General features: G+C 46.7%; 1 protein-coding gene across 2 annotated transcripts in view; it reads left to right on the top strand.

Annotated features, from left to right (window-relative positions):
- The window catches only part of PIK3CD (phosphatidylinositol-4,5-bisphosphate 3-kinase catalytic subunit delta), a 628820-nt gene that overhangs the window by 481245 nt on the left and 130060 nt on the right, over positions 1-17515 (top strand). For both annotated transcript variants that reach the window (XM_078642291.1, XM_078642292.1), the window contains exons 18-19: positions 1465-1574; positions 10429-10507. In XM_078642291.1, coding sequence (XP_078498417.1) covers positions 1465-1574; positions 10429-10507 — 189 coding nt within the window. The remainder of the gene's footprint in view (positions 1-1464; positions 1575-10428; positions 10508-17515) is intronic.

Below are 17515 nucleotides of genomic sequence, written 5' to 3'. Positions count from 1 at the left end.
CTCCCCACATGATAGCTATTTATGGAACTATGAATATGCATTATCTTTACAATTGTTGCTTCTGTAATCTTTTGAATCATTTCTGCAGTGTCATTGACAAGAATGTTCAAATATTTCATTAGCCTTTGCTGCCAGAGAATGCCTTCATTTTTAATCAAGTTCTATGTGCAGTGTATGTTTAGATGTATGTGAGGATTAATTATTACATTACGGAGTTCTCAGAACTCAAAATAATAAAGTAATAAAGTATTTACACCTCTAAATTCCACGTTCTGTCTAAATGAATTAACTAAGAGTTCCCGAAAGAGTAAGACAAGTAGCAGAAAAAGGGCCATACTTTGTCTTGTGCTTTGGCGTACTAGGAAATGCTTCAAATTTGATGGACGCTGTCAGAGGTTCATAAAGTGCCATTACACTGTTGGTTTGGGAACCATGAAATTTAAAAATAAAATGTGTTCCTGGACCTTGCTCACGCACTGAGATGTTCTAGCTCTTATAAATTCAGAGAAAATGGTGAAGAACTGGGATTACAAGTAAGTATTGGTTTATTTCTCCTGTTTCTGTCTGTCTTCGCCTCTTAGTCACATGTATATTTGTTTTATTACAATTGATTTGAGGTCTGACATGTTCATTTGTTCGAAATCGTAAACATGTATCTCGAACCTTCCAGACAACCTTTTAGATGACTTGCCTCGAGTGCAGTAATGCTAAGCCATCTAAGTTAAGGAGGCTTGTTTCCTACTGGCAGAGAACAGGCCTGGTTAGGGAAAAGGGAAATACATTGGCACCTGTATGGAGTCATTTGTTACAAATCAAGTTTATTGTGATAGATGGTACCAATGACTGGGATAGTGATGTTTGAGAGTTTAATTGTCTCTTTGGCCTTTGACTCCGGAGCTGTTACTTCTCTATGTTACTGCTTGGGCAGATTATCAATTGATGAGAGCTATACTTTAAGGTCAGCTTAAATTTTGTTATGTCTGCCGGTATTGTAGATTTCAGTTTGCCTAGATTGGTGACCTTTTGGTTGTTATTGTTTGTATCTAGATTTCTGGTGTACGTTGTTTTTGTTGACTTGTGATTTGGAGGGTGTGCATCATCCATTTGCGTTTTTAGCCATTAGACTTGGGTTTGTGCATCACTCGCATGCTGAAAGATTTTGATGCTGCTTTTTGTGGATTTGAAGTTCCGGTCTTTTTCAGACTGGTGATGTTCAAGGTTTTGATCTGACTTCAGAGTGTATGTTTTTTAAGTGTAGATGCTGTGGCTGTCATTAGCTGGAGAGTTTAGTATCTATCGTTTAGTAGCTTTAATCATTTATTGTTGCAGTATTTAGAGTCTTTAAGTTGAGTCTAGAAACTATATTTGAGTTTGTTGACTGCATTGGTTGGTCTCTGTGTTGTTGAGTGACATTTAGAGCTTCTTTTTTGTTTGACAAAACACTCTTCTTTTCTTATTGTCTAGTGTGGACCTATGCACCTTCATGGATTCCAAGATGAAACCTCTTTGGATTGTTTACAATAACAAGGAGATGGACGGAAACCGCATTGGCATCATTTTCAAAAATGGAGATGGTAAAGGATTGCACAGTTCACATAACACTAAGTTGTATGTGTTTTATTCTTGTAGTTGACTCATTGAGGTCTACACGTGTAGTGCTTTGAGCATCTGTGTAAGGTGGTGAGTTCTCTTTATATATGAATGTTATATGCACAGAGTGAGAGATAGAGAGAGAGAAAGAGTGTGTGTTTGCATGACTGATCAATTCTTGGAACGGTGGTGGTTTGATGATGCTTGCAAACAACTCTGCACAAGAAAGGAAGTAGAAGTCAGATATTCAAGTATCTTTAAATAAAGCCTATACTCCCATTTAACAATTAAGAGCCTCATTATAAGTTGCTTGTTATTTGGTGCTGGGATACTGCCACTTATCACTTGCTTTGAGCAGCAGGGATTGCTGGTGTATTGTTCACGAGAGGTTCTTCTTTGTGAACTTGAATTAGTTTCCTCTTTTTCAATCTACTATTAGAAGTTGAAAGATGTATATTAAGTCTACATTATCAAGATTCAAGATTCAAAGATAGCTTTATTCGGTGTTTGACAAAAACCATAAAAGCAAACATAATGCATAGTACGGACACAAAAACACGTTAAAAAGCTTACTCATTTAAAATTCGTTATAAAAATAGACATTTCATTATACTAACAAATAACCAAGTCTTAAAATCCGTTAAAACATTTCATAAAATTCATTAAGTTCAATAGGTAAATTCATTGAATTAATACATCGGTTATGATGAATGTTTCATATTTGTGTATTATTTGGTGTTATTATGCACAGAATAATACTCATTTAACCTCAATCTCCTAATCATTGCGCATGGTTCCTCTACATTTTATGATGAAAGACAGAAATTTTATCACCGCTACAATAGTGAGCTCATCTTGGAGCAAGTACAATCTAAGCAGGGCAGATTTACAGCTTCTCAAACCCCATAACTTTAACAGTGGTAGCAAGTATTTTTTCCTCCCCCACTGATAGTACTCGCAAAAAAGAATGCAGTGTATATTAGACTGGGTGGCTAAGCCATCACACGGGCATTTTATCAGGTTCACAGACCAGTCATTTGGGGCGGGGAACGTTATTAGCCTAAAAAAGGATTCCGTCCTCATTCTTGCCAAAAGCATTCTATGATAACACGAAAAGTTTGGGGCCAGATATGGATGAAGGCCTTGGTCATGGAGAATCTGACGATGGGCTACGATGTTAGATTTATTCCCATCTAAATAATATCTCCTCTCCTCCAATAAACCGAGGCATGCCCCTTTTAATGCTTTTTTTGACATTCGTGAACATGATATTGGGTTTGAGTAAAAATCTGGTTGGCCGATAGAGTTCAGAAATTTCTTAACATAGGCCAGCCATGGCTGCTTAAAGCCCGCGGCTTGGTCCAGGCAATCATAAATTACTTCCCTGTTGAAGGTCGTGTCCTCGCATGTCCAAATCTTGTACCACAGCATGACTGGCGCTATCTTTATCAGATCACTGATGTGGGCTCTGTCAAGTTCATTATGGCATATGGTAGTGGATGTGGAACGCGGGACTGCTAAAAGATACCTCAAAAAGGCATTTTCCACCCTTTGTATTTGGGTGCTATCTGCCAGTCCCCAGATCCCGGCCCCATAAACAGCTGTAGACACACATTTCGCTGCATAGATCTTAAGTAGTATATCTACAGGTTTCCCGCCCAGTCTTTTGGCAAATTGTTTGACCGCCCCAATCGTGCGGGCAAACGCCAGGTTCCGGGAGGTAATCGCTGAGGACCATGTGCCCCTATTATTAAAAATGATGCCCAAATAAGAAAACGTTTTAGTCATAGCTATCTTTGTGTCATTGACGTAGGTTTTGCAGTCTGGGATATTTTTCCTGGTAGTGCATGACATTGTAAAGGTTTTCCCCACATTTATTTTTAGGCCTCTAGTGCTCATAAAGGTTGCAAAACCCGTTAATGCCTTCTGGAGACCCCGCTGTGTGCGGGCCATAATCACCGCATCATCAGCGTATAATAATAGTGGGACTGAGAGGCCGTTTATTTTAGGGTAATCCACTTCCAGGTCATTTAAAAAGGCTGCTACCTCATTAATGTATAAATTAAATAGGAATGGCGCAAGGATGCAGCCTTGGCGAACACCCTTTTCTATAGGGAATTTTCTGGTTCGCTCGCCATTTTTGCCAAATCGCACCGTGGCGCCTGCATCTCTGTACAATTCCTGGATAAAACTTAAAATGTTTTTGTCTATCCCCATTGTGGCCAGGATTTTCCACAACATTCGATGATCTAGGCAATCAAAGGCCAAGGTTAGATCAACGAATGTTAGGAACAGGTTCCCTTTTTTTGCTCCAATATATTTATTCATTATAAGGGCCAGGTTTAGACCCTGCTCTACGGTTCCTAGGCCGGACTTAAATCCGTATTGGAATTTCGAGAGTATCCCATTACTCTTGGACCAGGTTTGTAGTTTGGTTAACAACACCCTTCCTGCGACTTTCATTAGATTGTCTAGCAGGGAGATGGGACGATAGCATTTTGGGTCTTGCCTGTCCCCTTTTTTAAATATTGGGATGACTATTGCTTCGTGCCATGTATCGGGAAAACCTAATTTGGTGTAAGCATTCATTACATTTGCTAGTAAAGGAGCCAATAGATCTACGTTCCCCTTGAACAAATCAATGGGAACTCCATCAGGTCCAGGGGCCTTTAAACTAGCACTCTGGCAGATTGCTTGTTCCACCTCTGCAGGGGTAAACATTACGTTTATTGGGAAATTTCCATGAATCGGTAAGAGTGCCGCTTGCCCCACATCCAACTCATCTTGTGGGATCAATACTAATAAATCTTTCTTATATAGGGAAGAGAAATAGTTAACCCAGACATCTTCCGTTATAGCTATCTCCAAGAAGTCTACCTTGCTATCCGAAAAGAAAGGGGCATTAATTTCTTTCCAGAAAGAAATGTTATCTCGTAAGGCGCTTGCCTTTATCAGGGCTTCCCAAGCTGCATTTTTCAGATCTTCCTGTCTGCTTCGTAGGGTCTGCTTGTATGCTCGTCTAGCAATCTTCACTCGGCCACAGTCCCTTGGGACCGTCTTTAAAGCCTGTAGGAGGGCTTTGTGTGCTTTAGTACAGGCTGGATTGAACCAGCCATGTAATCTTATTTTTTCCCCTAACTTTTGTTTTTTAATTAGCTTGGCATTTATTGTGGCGGTAATCCCATCATAAGCCCGTATTATTAACTCAGGATTAGTGCTCGGTTCTAAGCAAATGGCAAATTGTTCCGTTTCTTTCTGGACCAAGTCCTTCAAGAAATTTGTGGGATCAATTTTCGCCCATTTAATGGCGTAACCATTTTTTCTGGCCAGCGCCACCGAGCGACCATGAAGTATGTTCATTGTGCTTGTTTTTTGGATCCCCGGCTTCCCTACACTAAAGGTAGTACTGATAGGAAAATGGTCGCTTATTGCTAGATCTTCCGTATCAAAACCCCCCACCCAGCCTTGATTCCTGTTGGAAACTAAAATAAAGTCGATTACAGTGCCTGCCCCACGGCCAAAGAAGGTTGTCTGAAAAGCTGCAGGTGGGTCACAAAGTTCGTTGGCGAAACCCAGATCCCAGTCATGCATGAGTTGATTTAGCAAGTTGCCCCAGATGGAATGTTCAAAATGCGTGGTGGGATCCCCTCTTAAGTCGAGGATACCACAATTTTTTGTTTGACTATGGGGGCATAGGTGACAGTTAAAGTCACCTGCTATAAGGAAGCAATCTGCCTCCTGCCCACCTCTCTTGAGCAGTGCATCAAGCTCCGCTATTAAAGCTTTAACGTCAACTTTTGGCGCGTTATTATAAATATTAATCAGGAAGAAAGAACGCCCGTTTGTTTTGATAAACAAACCTTGTAATGAACTTCCTACACCTGCTTTGAGTCCACTCGCCTCAAATGTACTCTTTTCTATATTGCAGAGATTAGAGGTGAAAATACACAGTCCCCCAGAGCCTCTGCCTCGATTGCCCTGAATGGCGGGAATATAAAAAGTACTAAAGCCCTCAATGTGAGTCTCCTCCAGGTCCCAGCACTCCTGGAGACAGATTATGTCCTGCCTTCCCATAAAAGTTAGGAATAACTGGTCCCGTGCTTTTTTGGCCAGCCCTGCAATGTTCCAGGATGATATTTTTAGAGTACATTTTCTGTCGTTTCGTGGGCGGGATTCTTCCTGGCTAGTTGATGAAACAGTACCCACAGGCATGATTTCGATCTCATTTTGGATTTGAGTCGTATCTGCTGTGCTTGGGTGAGTATACATGCAGATAGTTTCAACTGGCATTCCAATTCCTTTCCCCTTTAAAAACATGCTAGGGTCTTCTAATAAGTGCTGGCCTGATGAATCTACTTCTCCTATTGCCAAGTCTAGTGTGCTTTCTATAGGCACGATGTTAATGCTTTCCACCTGGGGAAGGACATGATGGATCTCATTTGGGGGGACTGAATTTGCTACTACCCCTTTAATGACCCTTATTGGTCAATCAACCATATCTAAGCAATCGTATCTATTCCTTATGGGAGCCCCCCTCCAGTAGTCAGGGTTTGGGTTTTCTCTTCTAGGGAACCAGGGGCGAGGGTCCCAACCTCTAGGCCAGTAGTTGTTGCTGTTCCTATTTCTACTTCTGTTGGAGTGCCCCACCTGCGTCCAAGGCCATTGTTGAACTTCGTCCCAACTAGTTTCATCGCCATAGTTGGGGATGTTTAAAGGTGGGTAGAAGAAAGAGAGACGCTGTACGTCAATCCCCCCCCTTTTTTCGAGCGCTGGCCAAGAAGAAATATAGTCAACCGTGGCAGGGTCGTCGCAATTGACTATAACACAGTCACCCTGTAGGCTTTTTTTGGTGTCCCCAATCCAGAACACTCTTCTCACAGAATTTATTCTACTGTGGTGTGATGACTGTAGGGGTCTGTTTTGGCTCAACCATTGCAAAACTTTGTTCCTCAGTGACCAAGGGGGCTCGTCCGAACCGTCTGTCAACTCGGGCACCCCTGTAAGAATGACAGTGTAAGGGGTAGCCTCAGGTGGCAGATGAATCGGACGCCTAAACCTAGTACCCTTCCTCTCTTTTCCCTGGGGTTGGGAAGACTGGGCTTTATGTGATATATGTGAAGTCTCCTTCAGGTTGGCTAGCTGGGTATTTAGATCCAAAAGGGCCGGGGTAGTTTGCGCATTACCACTAGGGACGTTTGATTTGCCCATCCCCTCTACAATGGAAGGTTTAGGAGTATTTTGTGTGGTTAATGTGGCACTCTTGTTGGGCTGGGGGTTTGCTGCTTTGTATTGCAAGGGGGGCTTAGGACAAGCAGCTGGTAGAGAAGGCAGTTGTGCCGGTTTACTTGGCTCTTTGGATTTCCCCTTCCCCATGTCTAGGGTGCCCAGTGACTTCTGCGTAAATACGGGAGTATTTAATTTCGCGAGTTGTTTTTCGATAATCCTTAGGCTTTTTTCCATGGGTTGCAGATGATGTTTTAACAGCTCCCCCATACTATTTATAAGAAAATCGTGTAATGTCACACAGGTGGTGCATGGTTTGTGTATGCCACCCCCCGCACCCATTGCTTCTAGATTCTCTGATGGATCAGTATTCTGTGGGGGCAAATTGAGGGCAGCATTATTGGTGATGGAAGGGGTTTGCTCTAATACAATGATATGACTATTAGTGTTAGGGTTGCGAGGATTCTCGATGTTAAGTGGAGCGGATGTAATCTCCTGTATAATCAACCCTTTACTCAGCCTCTTAGCTATAGCACCCTCCCTTTCACCCGTGGAGATAGGGTCTAATGTAGTATCTTGGTTATGTAGGAGTTGTAGATCCGGTGTATTTTCCAAATCCTCAGTAGAGTTAGACCCTAATGACAATTGAGTTGCTGACAAATCCACCATGTTTGGGACTGTGTGAACTAGTACATTTCCTTGGTTCAACAACGGGATGATCGGGCCCTCGTGAATTGGGGTTTGGGCCGAGGCAAGGGGGCCCATCGAAGATCTTCTGGCGACCTCCAATTCATGTGACACCCTTTGTTCTATCAAGTGTATGGTGTTCTCAATCACTTCATTGGTCTTAGAGATGAACAAGTCAATGGGTCCAGTGATATCAGTAGCTTTAGGTGTCTTTTTCTTTCTGGTGGCTCTATTCATGTTCGCACAGTGGAAGGCTCAATTAAAACAGTAGTGGCTGAGCAAAGATTGATCACACTGTGGAACGTGGATATAGATATGGAGCCTTCACAGAGCCTAACAAAGAATGACAGGTATGAGCAATAAAGAAAAATAAAAATCAAATACCGTGGCCCAGTCCAGTCTCGCACAGTCTTGAACGGGCTTAAACGGGCCCGCCCTTGGCCCGGGCTTCGCCCGGCGTCCCGCGAGACGGGGGTGACGCGCTATTTCAGCGCCTCCTGGCGCGGTGGTGACGCGGCGTGCGCCGCTCGGGATGCTGGGGAGTGTGGTTTCTAATCCCCCTCGTCCCACGCTCCACTCGGCCACCGGGACTCCTGAGTGACAGGGGAGTCGGGCAGCGGGAGGCGGGAGGGCGCTCAACCGAGGGCAGTAGAGTGGTATCAATGCTGGCAAAAACAGGTAGGCGTCTGGGCAAAGATGTGGCAACAAGTCTGTGGTATCGAAGAAAGTTCCCCCTCTCGACCGGGGTGACGCGCTATTTCAGCGCCTCCTGGCGCGGTGGTGACGCGGCGTGCGCCGCTCGGGATGCTGGGGAGTGTGGTTTCTAATCCCCCTCGTCCCACGCTCCACTCGGCCACCGGGACTCCTGAGTGACAGGGGAGTCGGGCAGCGGGAGGCGGGAGGGCGCTCAACCGAGGGCAGTAGAGTGGTATCAATGCTGGCAAAAACAGGTAGGCGTCTGGGCAAAGATGTGGCAACAAGTCTGTGGTATCGAAGAAAGTTCCCCCCCTCGACCGGGGTGACGCGCTATTTCAGCGCCTCCTGGCGCGGTGGTGACGTGGCGTGCGCCGCTCGGGATGCTAGGGAGTGTGGTTTCCTACCCCCCTCGTCCCACGCTCCACTCGGCCACCGGGACTCCTGAGTGACAGGGGAGTCGGGCAGCGGGAGGCGGGAGGGCGCTCAACCGAGGGCAGTAGAGTGGTATCAATGCTGGCAAAAACAGGTAGGCGTCTGGGCAAAGATGTGGCAACAAGTCTGTGGTATCGAAGAAAGTTCCCCCCCTCGACAGGGGTGACGCGCTATTTCAGCGCCTCCTGGCGCGGTGGTGACGCGGCGTGCGCCGCTCGGGATGCTGGGGAGTGTGGTTTCTAATCCCCCTCGTCCCACGCTCCACTCGGCCACCGGGACTCCTGAGTGACAGGGGAGTCGGGCAGCGGGAGGCGGGAGGGCGCTCAACCGAGGGCAGTAGAGTGGTATCAATGCTGGCAAAAACAGGTAGGCGTCTGGGCAAAGATGTGGCAACAAGTCTGTGGTATCGAAGAAAGTTCCCCCCCTCGACCGGGGTGACGCGCTATTTCAGCGCCTCCTGCGGTGGTGACGCGGCGTGCGCCGCTCGGGATGCTGGGGAGTGTGGTTTCTAATCCCCCTCGTCCCACGCTCCACTCGGCCACCGGGACTCCTGAGTGACAGGGGAGTCGGGCAGCGGGAGGCGGGAGGGCGCTCAACCGAGGGCAGTAGAGTGGTATCAATGCTGGCAAAAACAGGTAGGCGTCTGGGCAAAGATGTGGCAACAAGTCTGTGGTATCGAAGAAAGTTCCCCCCCTCGACCGGGGTGACGCGCTATTTCAGCGCCTCCTGGCGCGGTGGTGACGCGGCGTGCGCCGCTCGGGATGCTGGGGAGTGTGGTTTCTAATCCCCCTCGTCCCACGCTCCACTCGGCCACCGGGACTCCTGAGTGACAGGGGAGTCGGGCAGCGGGAGGCGGGAGGGCGCTCAACCGAGGGCAGTAGAGTGGTATCAATGCTGGCAAAAACAGGTAGGCGTCTGGGCAAAGATGTGGCAACAAGTCTGTGGTATCGAAGAAAGTTCCCCCCCTCGACCGGGGTGACGCGCTATTTCAGCGCCTCCTGGCGCGGTGGTGACGCGGCGTGCGCCGCTCGGGATGCTGGGGAGTGTGGTTTCTAATCCCCCTCGTCCCACGCTCCACTCGGCCACCGGGACTCCTGAGTGACAGGGGAGTCGGGCAGCGGGAGGCGGGAGGGCGCTCAACCGAGGGCAGTAGAGTGGTATCAATGCTGGCAAAAACAGGTAGGCGTCTGGGCAAAGATGTGGCAACAAGTCTGTGGTATCGAAGAAAGTTCTCACTAATCTCACGTGGGAGTTGACAGCCTGCAATTTATCATTTTGAACTCAGGGCATCTATTAGTGTTTTTTCGCTGGATCCGTTTTTAGCTCAATTAGCCATGGTCAGAATTAAGTTGCAAGACCAGATATGAATACATACCAAGAGTAAGACGAGCTTTTGTAAAAAAGAGTCTGACAGAATGTATGTGTGCTCAGATCATTTTGAAACTTCTGCATGTCACAAAGCTGCATTGCATTTTGTTATCTCAGACTTAGTTGTTTTCAGATATACTTCTGATTTATACATAATGGAGGCGTGTGAAACGTAGTTGAGCTATTTGATTGAAATGAGATGTTTTCTGATATTTTGGTTGTAACTAATTTATAATGATTTGTTTTGCTGATGTTATGAATGTTATAACCTAATATCTGCAGTAGCAGTAAATTCTTCTGGCTGACAAACGTCTATTGAAGATGTGTGTTTGTGTGGCATGTCTGTTGCCAATATGTTATGTGAGTGTTTCCAGAGTGTATTTCATTGTTTAAGCCATAGAACATGTTAATGTTTATGTGTTATCTGGGCAGATCTCCGGCAGGACATGCTAACACTGCAGATGATTCACCTCATGGACGTCCTATGGAAGCAGGAGGGCCTGGACCTCAGGTGAGCTCCAAAGTGCATTTGTAGAATGTGACGGTGCCGAAGTCCTACTGAGTGGGCATATAACCTGTCCAAGATAACAGAGGTACAGAAAACAGCTAAACTGCACTTCACTTGGGCTCCAGCAATCAATCAATGAGTAACTCATTCTGCTGGCTGCATATTAGATTAAATATTCTCACTCCATTTTTTGTGAGAAGCTTCAGTTAATGTATAATTCATTCCCAATAAGTGCGGCTGAACCTCCTCCTACCCTAACTGGGATGCTGGTCAACCTGATCTCTCTATAAGCAAACTTAAAGTTTTTAAATGATGTTAGATCAGGATCCAATGATGACTCATGCCTAGCTCATATTTCTTCTTATGGCCATCTTCATTAGCCCACTAATCGGTCAGCTTGATTCCGGTCCAGGGAAGACATGGCTTGGCAGTTCGGGCTGGACTGTTCCCATGAGGCACAGGGTCAAGGCTGATTTGCATATGGCCATATCTGAACTGGGGTGGTGTGGTGAGCAAAACACTATAGATTTAGGCCCAGATCTCTGTACTGGGGTGAATGTATGACATTGTTCTGCATTCTGTTCCTTAACTGTTGTTTTAGCTAGTTAATTCATCCATGACCACTGGCATTGTTCCATCTGCTTGGGGAAAAAAGACTTCTATTGTTCTTTAATTGAAAAAGCACTCAACCCTCCGGTCTTCTTACATTTAGCACCCCATCTCCCTGCTTCTTTACTGTCCTAAGCTAATTGAGAAGACTGACAATACACAACTTTCAGAGTTTATTACCATCAACTCTTCGCAATACAGCTCAGGCTGGATTTTGGCCTTTCTCAGTCCATGCATCACTTTCTTAGTGGTTCAGAATGAACTTTGCATGATTTTGGATCAAGTTGAAATCGCTACTCTTGTTGTGATGCTGCTTACAAAAAGTTTTGCTTGTGGCTCAAGACCGTGGCAGATTGGATGTCTGTTAACTGTCTAAAACTAAACTCAGAGAAAAACTGATCTTATGGTGATAGGGTGTGTAGGAGAGTAGGGTCTGCTTCCTATGGTCACCCCCACTTTTTGCTTTTGCTTTACTGGTTTTCGACTTAGATATGGCTGTGGGCCTGCTAATCAGACCCACAGCCCAGATGCACTCTCTCTAAATTCACACCATGTACTCTAGGTACATCCACAATTGGGAATTGTCTCACCTTATCAGCCCCTGTAGAAGTGTACCCTAGTTACTCAGGGCATAGGTGTAACCAAGGCCTACCAGGGGCTGCAGCATGTATTATGCCACCCCTGGCTGGCCACTCAAACTGACACAACTGGCTGATCACTCAGCTGGGGCAAGGTCATGTAATCACCCCTTGCTTAGGTATAGTATTTCTATATCTACCCTTAAATATAGACACACAGTAACCTATAAGTCACTCCTATGGCAGGCCTTAACAATCCTGGAGGCAGAGTGCTTGGTTATGTGTGAGATGGTGCTCTAGCATGAGCTGAGCCTGTCTGCAGCTTTCGGAACCATGTCCTTAAAGCTGTTCTATGATATTGCCATACCATATACTCTTAAGTGCATTATGAACCTCGCGGTTAAATGCTAACTTTGGTTTGGCTTTATCTAAACATGTCGTGTAAGGTGTCGTACGCTTTGCAATACTACCCCCTTGCCAATTCTGGCGACGGGGGTAGCATTCCACCCTTCTAGAGGGACAAGACATGTTGTTACTGACTATCCCGGTTAATGTTAACCAGAGCCCCAGCGTCACAAAATGGACGCTGCTGCCACAGACACAAGTCTGACCTCCTGCTGCTGGGAGTCCTTCCAGCGAGGGAGGCCTGGACAATAGGTTTCCTGCCTGGAGAGGTGCGAGCACCACCCCAGACAGGATTTTGTGTATTGGGACAGGGAGGGCTGACTAGAATAAGACATGCCTGGGGCACACTAGGTGCTCCATGCATACCCCAGTTCAAACCGGTTGCCTGGGCACTCCAGCCCCAGCTCTGGCGCGAAACTGCACAAAGGAAAGGGGGTGTAACCACCCCCCCTTCCTGGTGCCACCCATAGGAGGGACCTAGTGAGTAACCCAGCCCCCTTTAGTAGTATAAAGATAGGAGCTGACCCAGGAGACTATAGATTTGATCCTGAACTGAAACTTGAAACTAAACTCTGGACCCTTCGACATTCAACCGACTTGAAGACTGAAGAATCTTCCTTGTGGCCAAGGAGTGACCACCCTGGGAAACCAGGCAACATCCAGCAACTCAATGGCTTGCTTTGTCCCTGTTCCCGCCGGAACTCGAGCGAAGAGCCTGACAAGACCTCGACTCCAGGACTCCTCTGACCCCACTGCATATCTCCAGCACAGCTGAGCTCCGTGGAAGGCGTCGGAATCCGTGGAACCAGGCAACTTGGAAAGTCTTCAACTTGCTAACAGCGCAACTCCTGAGGCATCCTCGAAGCTGTGCACTGGGGACTGAGACACCCCAACACCGAGCTCCTCCTGCACCGAAGACCAGCCCTCCACACTCCACGAGATCGGCGTGGGGCCCTTCTGCTTGTGTTCTGCTCAACGTGTTGTCTGGTTGCTGGCCCGTTGGCTAGTAGCCCTCTGACGACGATCCTTGTGAAAATCCATCGCTGGTCTGGTTGCTCCAGACTGGCCCTCGCTTCCCTGAAAAGGTGAAGTACCTCAGACCCTCCTGGTCTGCACCAGAAGCCTTTTGTGTATCCTGCGTGGGTTGCCTTTGCTTAGGCTTGTTGGCTCCAATCTTGAAGTCGACCCCTCCATCTGCGAGAACCTTTGTGGGACAGCTCCTCTCCAGCACCTGGTCGTCCTCGACGCCTCCTGGTCCGCGTGGCTGCAACGACAAGCTTCACATCCGCACCTGATTGCTCCTCGACGACGTCTGGTTCCTCCCTGGTTCCACCCGGTCACTGGCTAGTGACCTGGACTCTGTCCCCTCTGCTTTCAGGTCCTCTTCATCCCAGATACACCCTTGGATCCACCCGGACATCTTCCTCCTGGTGGCCTGCAGCATCTTTCTTCAAGGCTCCATTGAGAACAACGACGAAACCCGACACACTTTGACACCTATGCACCCGCAGCCCGTGGGTGAGGTAACGCGAGCACTTCGGTGCTCCAGTAGGGATTGACTATCCTAGTGTCCAGATTTACTAGTTGTTTCCTCCTAGCTAGACCGGAAGTGTCCTAAATCTTCATTTACTTACCTTCTAAGTCCCCAGTGACTTAACATTGACTCCCGCGTGTGTGTAAAGACACTGCACGCGCCACATGTGGGCCTCCTACTCCCAACCTAAGGGTCAGCTAGTGTAGCCCCAGTGATTCTCTAGGCCCTAGGCCTTTCCTTTTCCCGAGTCGTGGTCCTTATACCACGTATATGGTTTTACGCGCCCCTAGGGCCTAACTGTAAATTGTGCTATTTAGAGTATTTCTAAGTGTAACTTGTTATGTGCTTTTGCCTCTGACCTCATAAAGAGTTCAGAGGAGTGTTAGTGAATAAATACATATATATTTTATATATATCCTGTGTGGTGTCCTTTCATTTGGTATTCAAGGGGTTACATATGGTAAAACAGCTGGCTTTACACGCCCTCAAGAGTCTTTTAGCCTAAGACTGTTCTGTCCACGCTACCGCTAGGATAGCTGGTCTATAAGGTTGACTTACAACCATCACCATAAGGGTTGTTTGGACTGGTGCAAGGTGCTCACTAGAATAGTGAACATCATATACCAGGCCAACTTCTCACAGGGTGTTCCTCCTCCATTTAATAATAATAATAATAATAATAATAATAAAGAAATTTATAAAGCGCCTGGTTACGCCATCTCGGCGTGTCCCCGCGCTAGGTGGAAGGGCAAAACAGAGCACTATTCCAACCGGACGGGAGAACTAAACCGTGAACAGATAAGTTTTTAGTAATTTCCTGAAGTTAGCTTCCGACCTTTCTAACCTAAGAGATGGAGGAAGTTTGTTCCAGTTTTGTGCTGCTAGGAGACGGAACGAGCGACCACCCATTCTCGCCTTCTTAATCTTAGGAATTACTAATTGCCTTGACCCGCAGGATTTGAGGGATATTCCGGGTACATACCGGGTGATCAGATTCCCCAGATATGCGGGGTCCACATTCTGAAGGATACGATGACAGGTGAGTAGTGTCTTAAACAGAACTCTTTTTTTGACAGGGAGCCAGTGCAAAAGCTCAAGGGCTGGCTTCGATGCCGCTCTTCTGAGACGCATCAGTACCAGCCTTGCTGTCGCATTCTGAAGAACCTGTAACCTTCCTAGGTTCTTGACAGAGGGTCCCAAATAAAGTAGATTTCCGTAATTGAGACAGGATGTAATGAGCGCATGTATCATCGTCTGCCTGGCCTCCATAGGGAGAAGATTCAATGTTTTCCGTAAAGTTTTTAAAACTCCAAAACATTTTCCCACTAAACGACGGATATGGCTGTCGTAGGAGAGGGAGGAATCTACCCAGATCCCAGATTTTTAGCCTCAATGCAAGGTGTGGGGGTGGGGCCCAAACTCGGCGGACACCACTCCATGGTCCAGTTGGACCTGTCTCCCCCTACCACCAGCACCTCGGTCTTGCTTCCATTCAGTTTTAGGCAGTTCTTGTCCATCCAGGAGGCAAGCTCCTGCATGCATGCTCTAAAGCTGGTAGCCGAAGCCGTGGGCAACTGGGATAGGGAGATCAGCAACTGGGTGTCATCCGCGTAGGAGACCACCTCCACCCTGAACGCCTGTACAACCTCTGCCAGCGGAGATATGTATAGATTAAACAGGGTGGGGCTCAGGGCCGAGCCCTGAGGTACCCCCTGTTCCAATACAATGTCCTCTGAGTAGTGGTCCCCGCGTCTGACCTGGAAGCTACGCCCTACTAGGAAAGATTTCAGCCACCTCAGGGCTGGTCCGGAGACACCACCTCTGTTCAGACACTGCAGCAAGGTGTGATGTGCCACAGTGTCGAAAGCTGCACTGAGATCAAGCATTATCAGTGCCATGGTGTGTCCCGCATCAGCTCCCTGCCTGATGGTCTCAGTGGCTCGTAGTAGACCGGTCTCCGTGGAGTAGCCTGCCCGGAAACCCTATTGAGAAGGGTGAAGGAGATTCACATCTTCCAAATGTGCCATGAGTTGTTTATTGACCACTTTCTCTGCTACCTTATCTAAATAAGGCAGCAACGAGATGGGTCGTAGATTTTCTAAAATGTCCTGGCTGACATTTGGTTTCTTCCTAATGGGCAGGACCACTGCTCCTTTCCAGTTACTGCAGCATAAACTTTCCATTTCCAGTAAAGGCAGCGTATGTGAGGAAAAGGAGACATCAAGGACATGTCGGATATAGGGCTCAAGGGTCTCCAAGCTTTCCCCCAGCACCTTAGGAGGAGCAGGATCTCTAGGGGAGCCAGATTTTACACTGAGACAAATACTCCTTAAGTCCACAGGATGGGGGACAGTAAATTGATTGGGTCTCCGCCCCGTCTCACAAACTCCCACCTGTTCCTCAAAATCATCTCCATTTACAGGGCTACCAGAGAATGATGAATACATGTTCTTCACCTTCAGGGAAAAGTTATGTGCCACCCTGTTACATTCTTCCACCGAGTCATTGCTATATGATGTTAAACTAGTCAGGGAGGAAATTTCCTTATAGATTTTAAAAAGTTTTTTGGTGGAATTCTCCGCTTTCCCAATTCTAGCTTTGTAATGAGTGGCTTTAGCCCCTCTAAGTAGGCTTTGATATTTCCTCTGTCCCTCTCTATATAACAGTCTGTTCTGGGGTCGAAAACCCTTTCTCCATTTCCTCTCCAATTGCTTACAGCCTGCCTCACTCAGCCTGCTGTAAGGTGGGGGTAAACCATGGAGCGGATTTCTGCTCTCTATTTGCTGTTTTCTTCAGGAGCACTGGTGCTACTTGGTTTAGGGCATTAAGGATACACCTCTCCAGGTTCTCATTTGCAATCTCACTGTACGAGCCTCCTGGAGGGCCCCCTACTCCCAGCTCTTTGTTAAAATTATCCTGATTAAAATTTCTCCATTTCCTACACGGATAACTATTCATTACCCCCTTCTGAATCTCTTCTGTGGTCATGTCTATGCTAAAAGGTACCATAAAGTGGCCCGACCAAGGAACTGGTAACGGAGTCATTACCATCACCTTCTCCAAACTTGCAAACACCGGATCTAGCAGGTGTCCCTGCTGATGTGTAGGGGAGCCAGATTTTAAATCCAGCTGCATTGACTGCAAATCATGGCGCAACTCAGTCGCCTCCTTATGCATAGAGTCCTCAAAATGTACTTTAAGGTCACCCAGGACCAAGAGTTTGTCACGTCTGATGGCGAGGCGGGCCATATCCTCTTACAAACTCGCCCTGAAATTACCTAGGGGTCCAGGGGGTCTGTATATAAGAATCCCAGTCACTGAAGAATTTGGGCACAGTTTTAATACAAAACGACCCGCCTCACTATCAGTCACCGGCATGGGGTCCATAGTACATTCATAGGGAGCTCTCGTGATAATTGTGATCCCTCCACCCCTGCCCACTGCTCTATCAATTCTGGTTATCGTATAACCAGAAATATCGTATTTGGATTTCGGACTTGCGGTTCCACATCTTGCCCAACCACCTATTCCAGTTCTGTCTATGAAAAAATCTAGGGTTGGGTGTTTGATGAAGTTTGATTTTTCACGCCTAGATAAACAAAGTTACATCCTACTGCTTTCTATATTTAAAGTTTTTATGGAAAGTCTTTTCTCTCTCCCTAAATCTACTCACTATCCTAATATGCAAGCTATAGCGGAGCTAGGCTTGACTGCTGTATTGCTCTCTATCTGCTGGTCCAAAATGCATCACTGGCTTGCTTCTGAACTCATGCCTTGATTTCACATCACTTGCAAACCCTGCAGTGCCTTCCGATCCAGAAGCAAGTTGTGTTCAAAAGCCTGTGGATGTGTATCAAAGCATTGCACAACTCTTGATCATGATTA

The sequence above is a fragment of the Lissotriton helveticus genome, chromosome 5_1 (assembly GCF_964261635.1).
Source record: "Lissotriton helveticus chromosome 5_1, aLisHel1.1, whole genome shotgun sequence".
In the NCBI taxonomy this organism is placed as follows: Eukaryota; Metazoa; Chordata; class Amphibia; order Caudata; family Salamandridae; genus Lissotriton; species Lissotriton helveticus.
The sequence above is the reverse complement of the archived record's forward strand: the minus strand, read 5'-3'. Positions and strand labels throughout refer to the sequence as shown.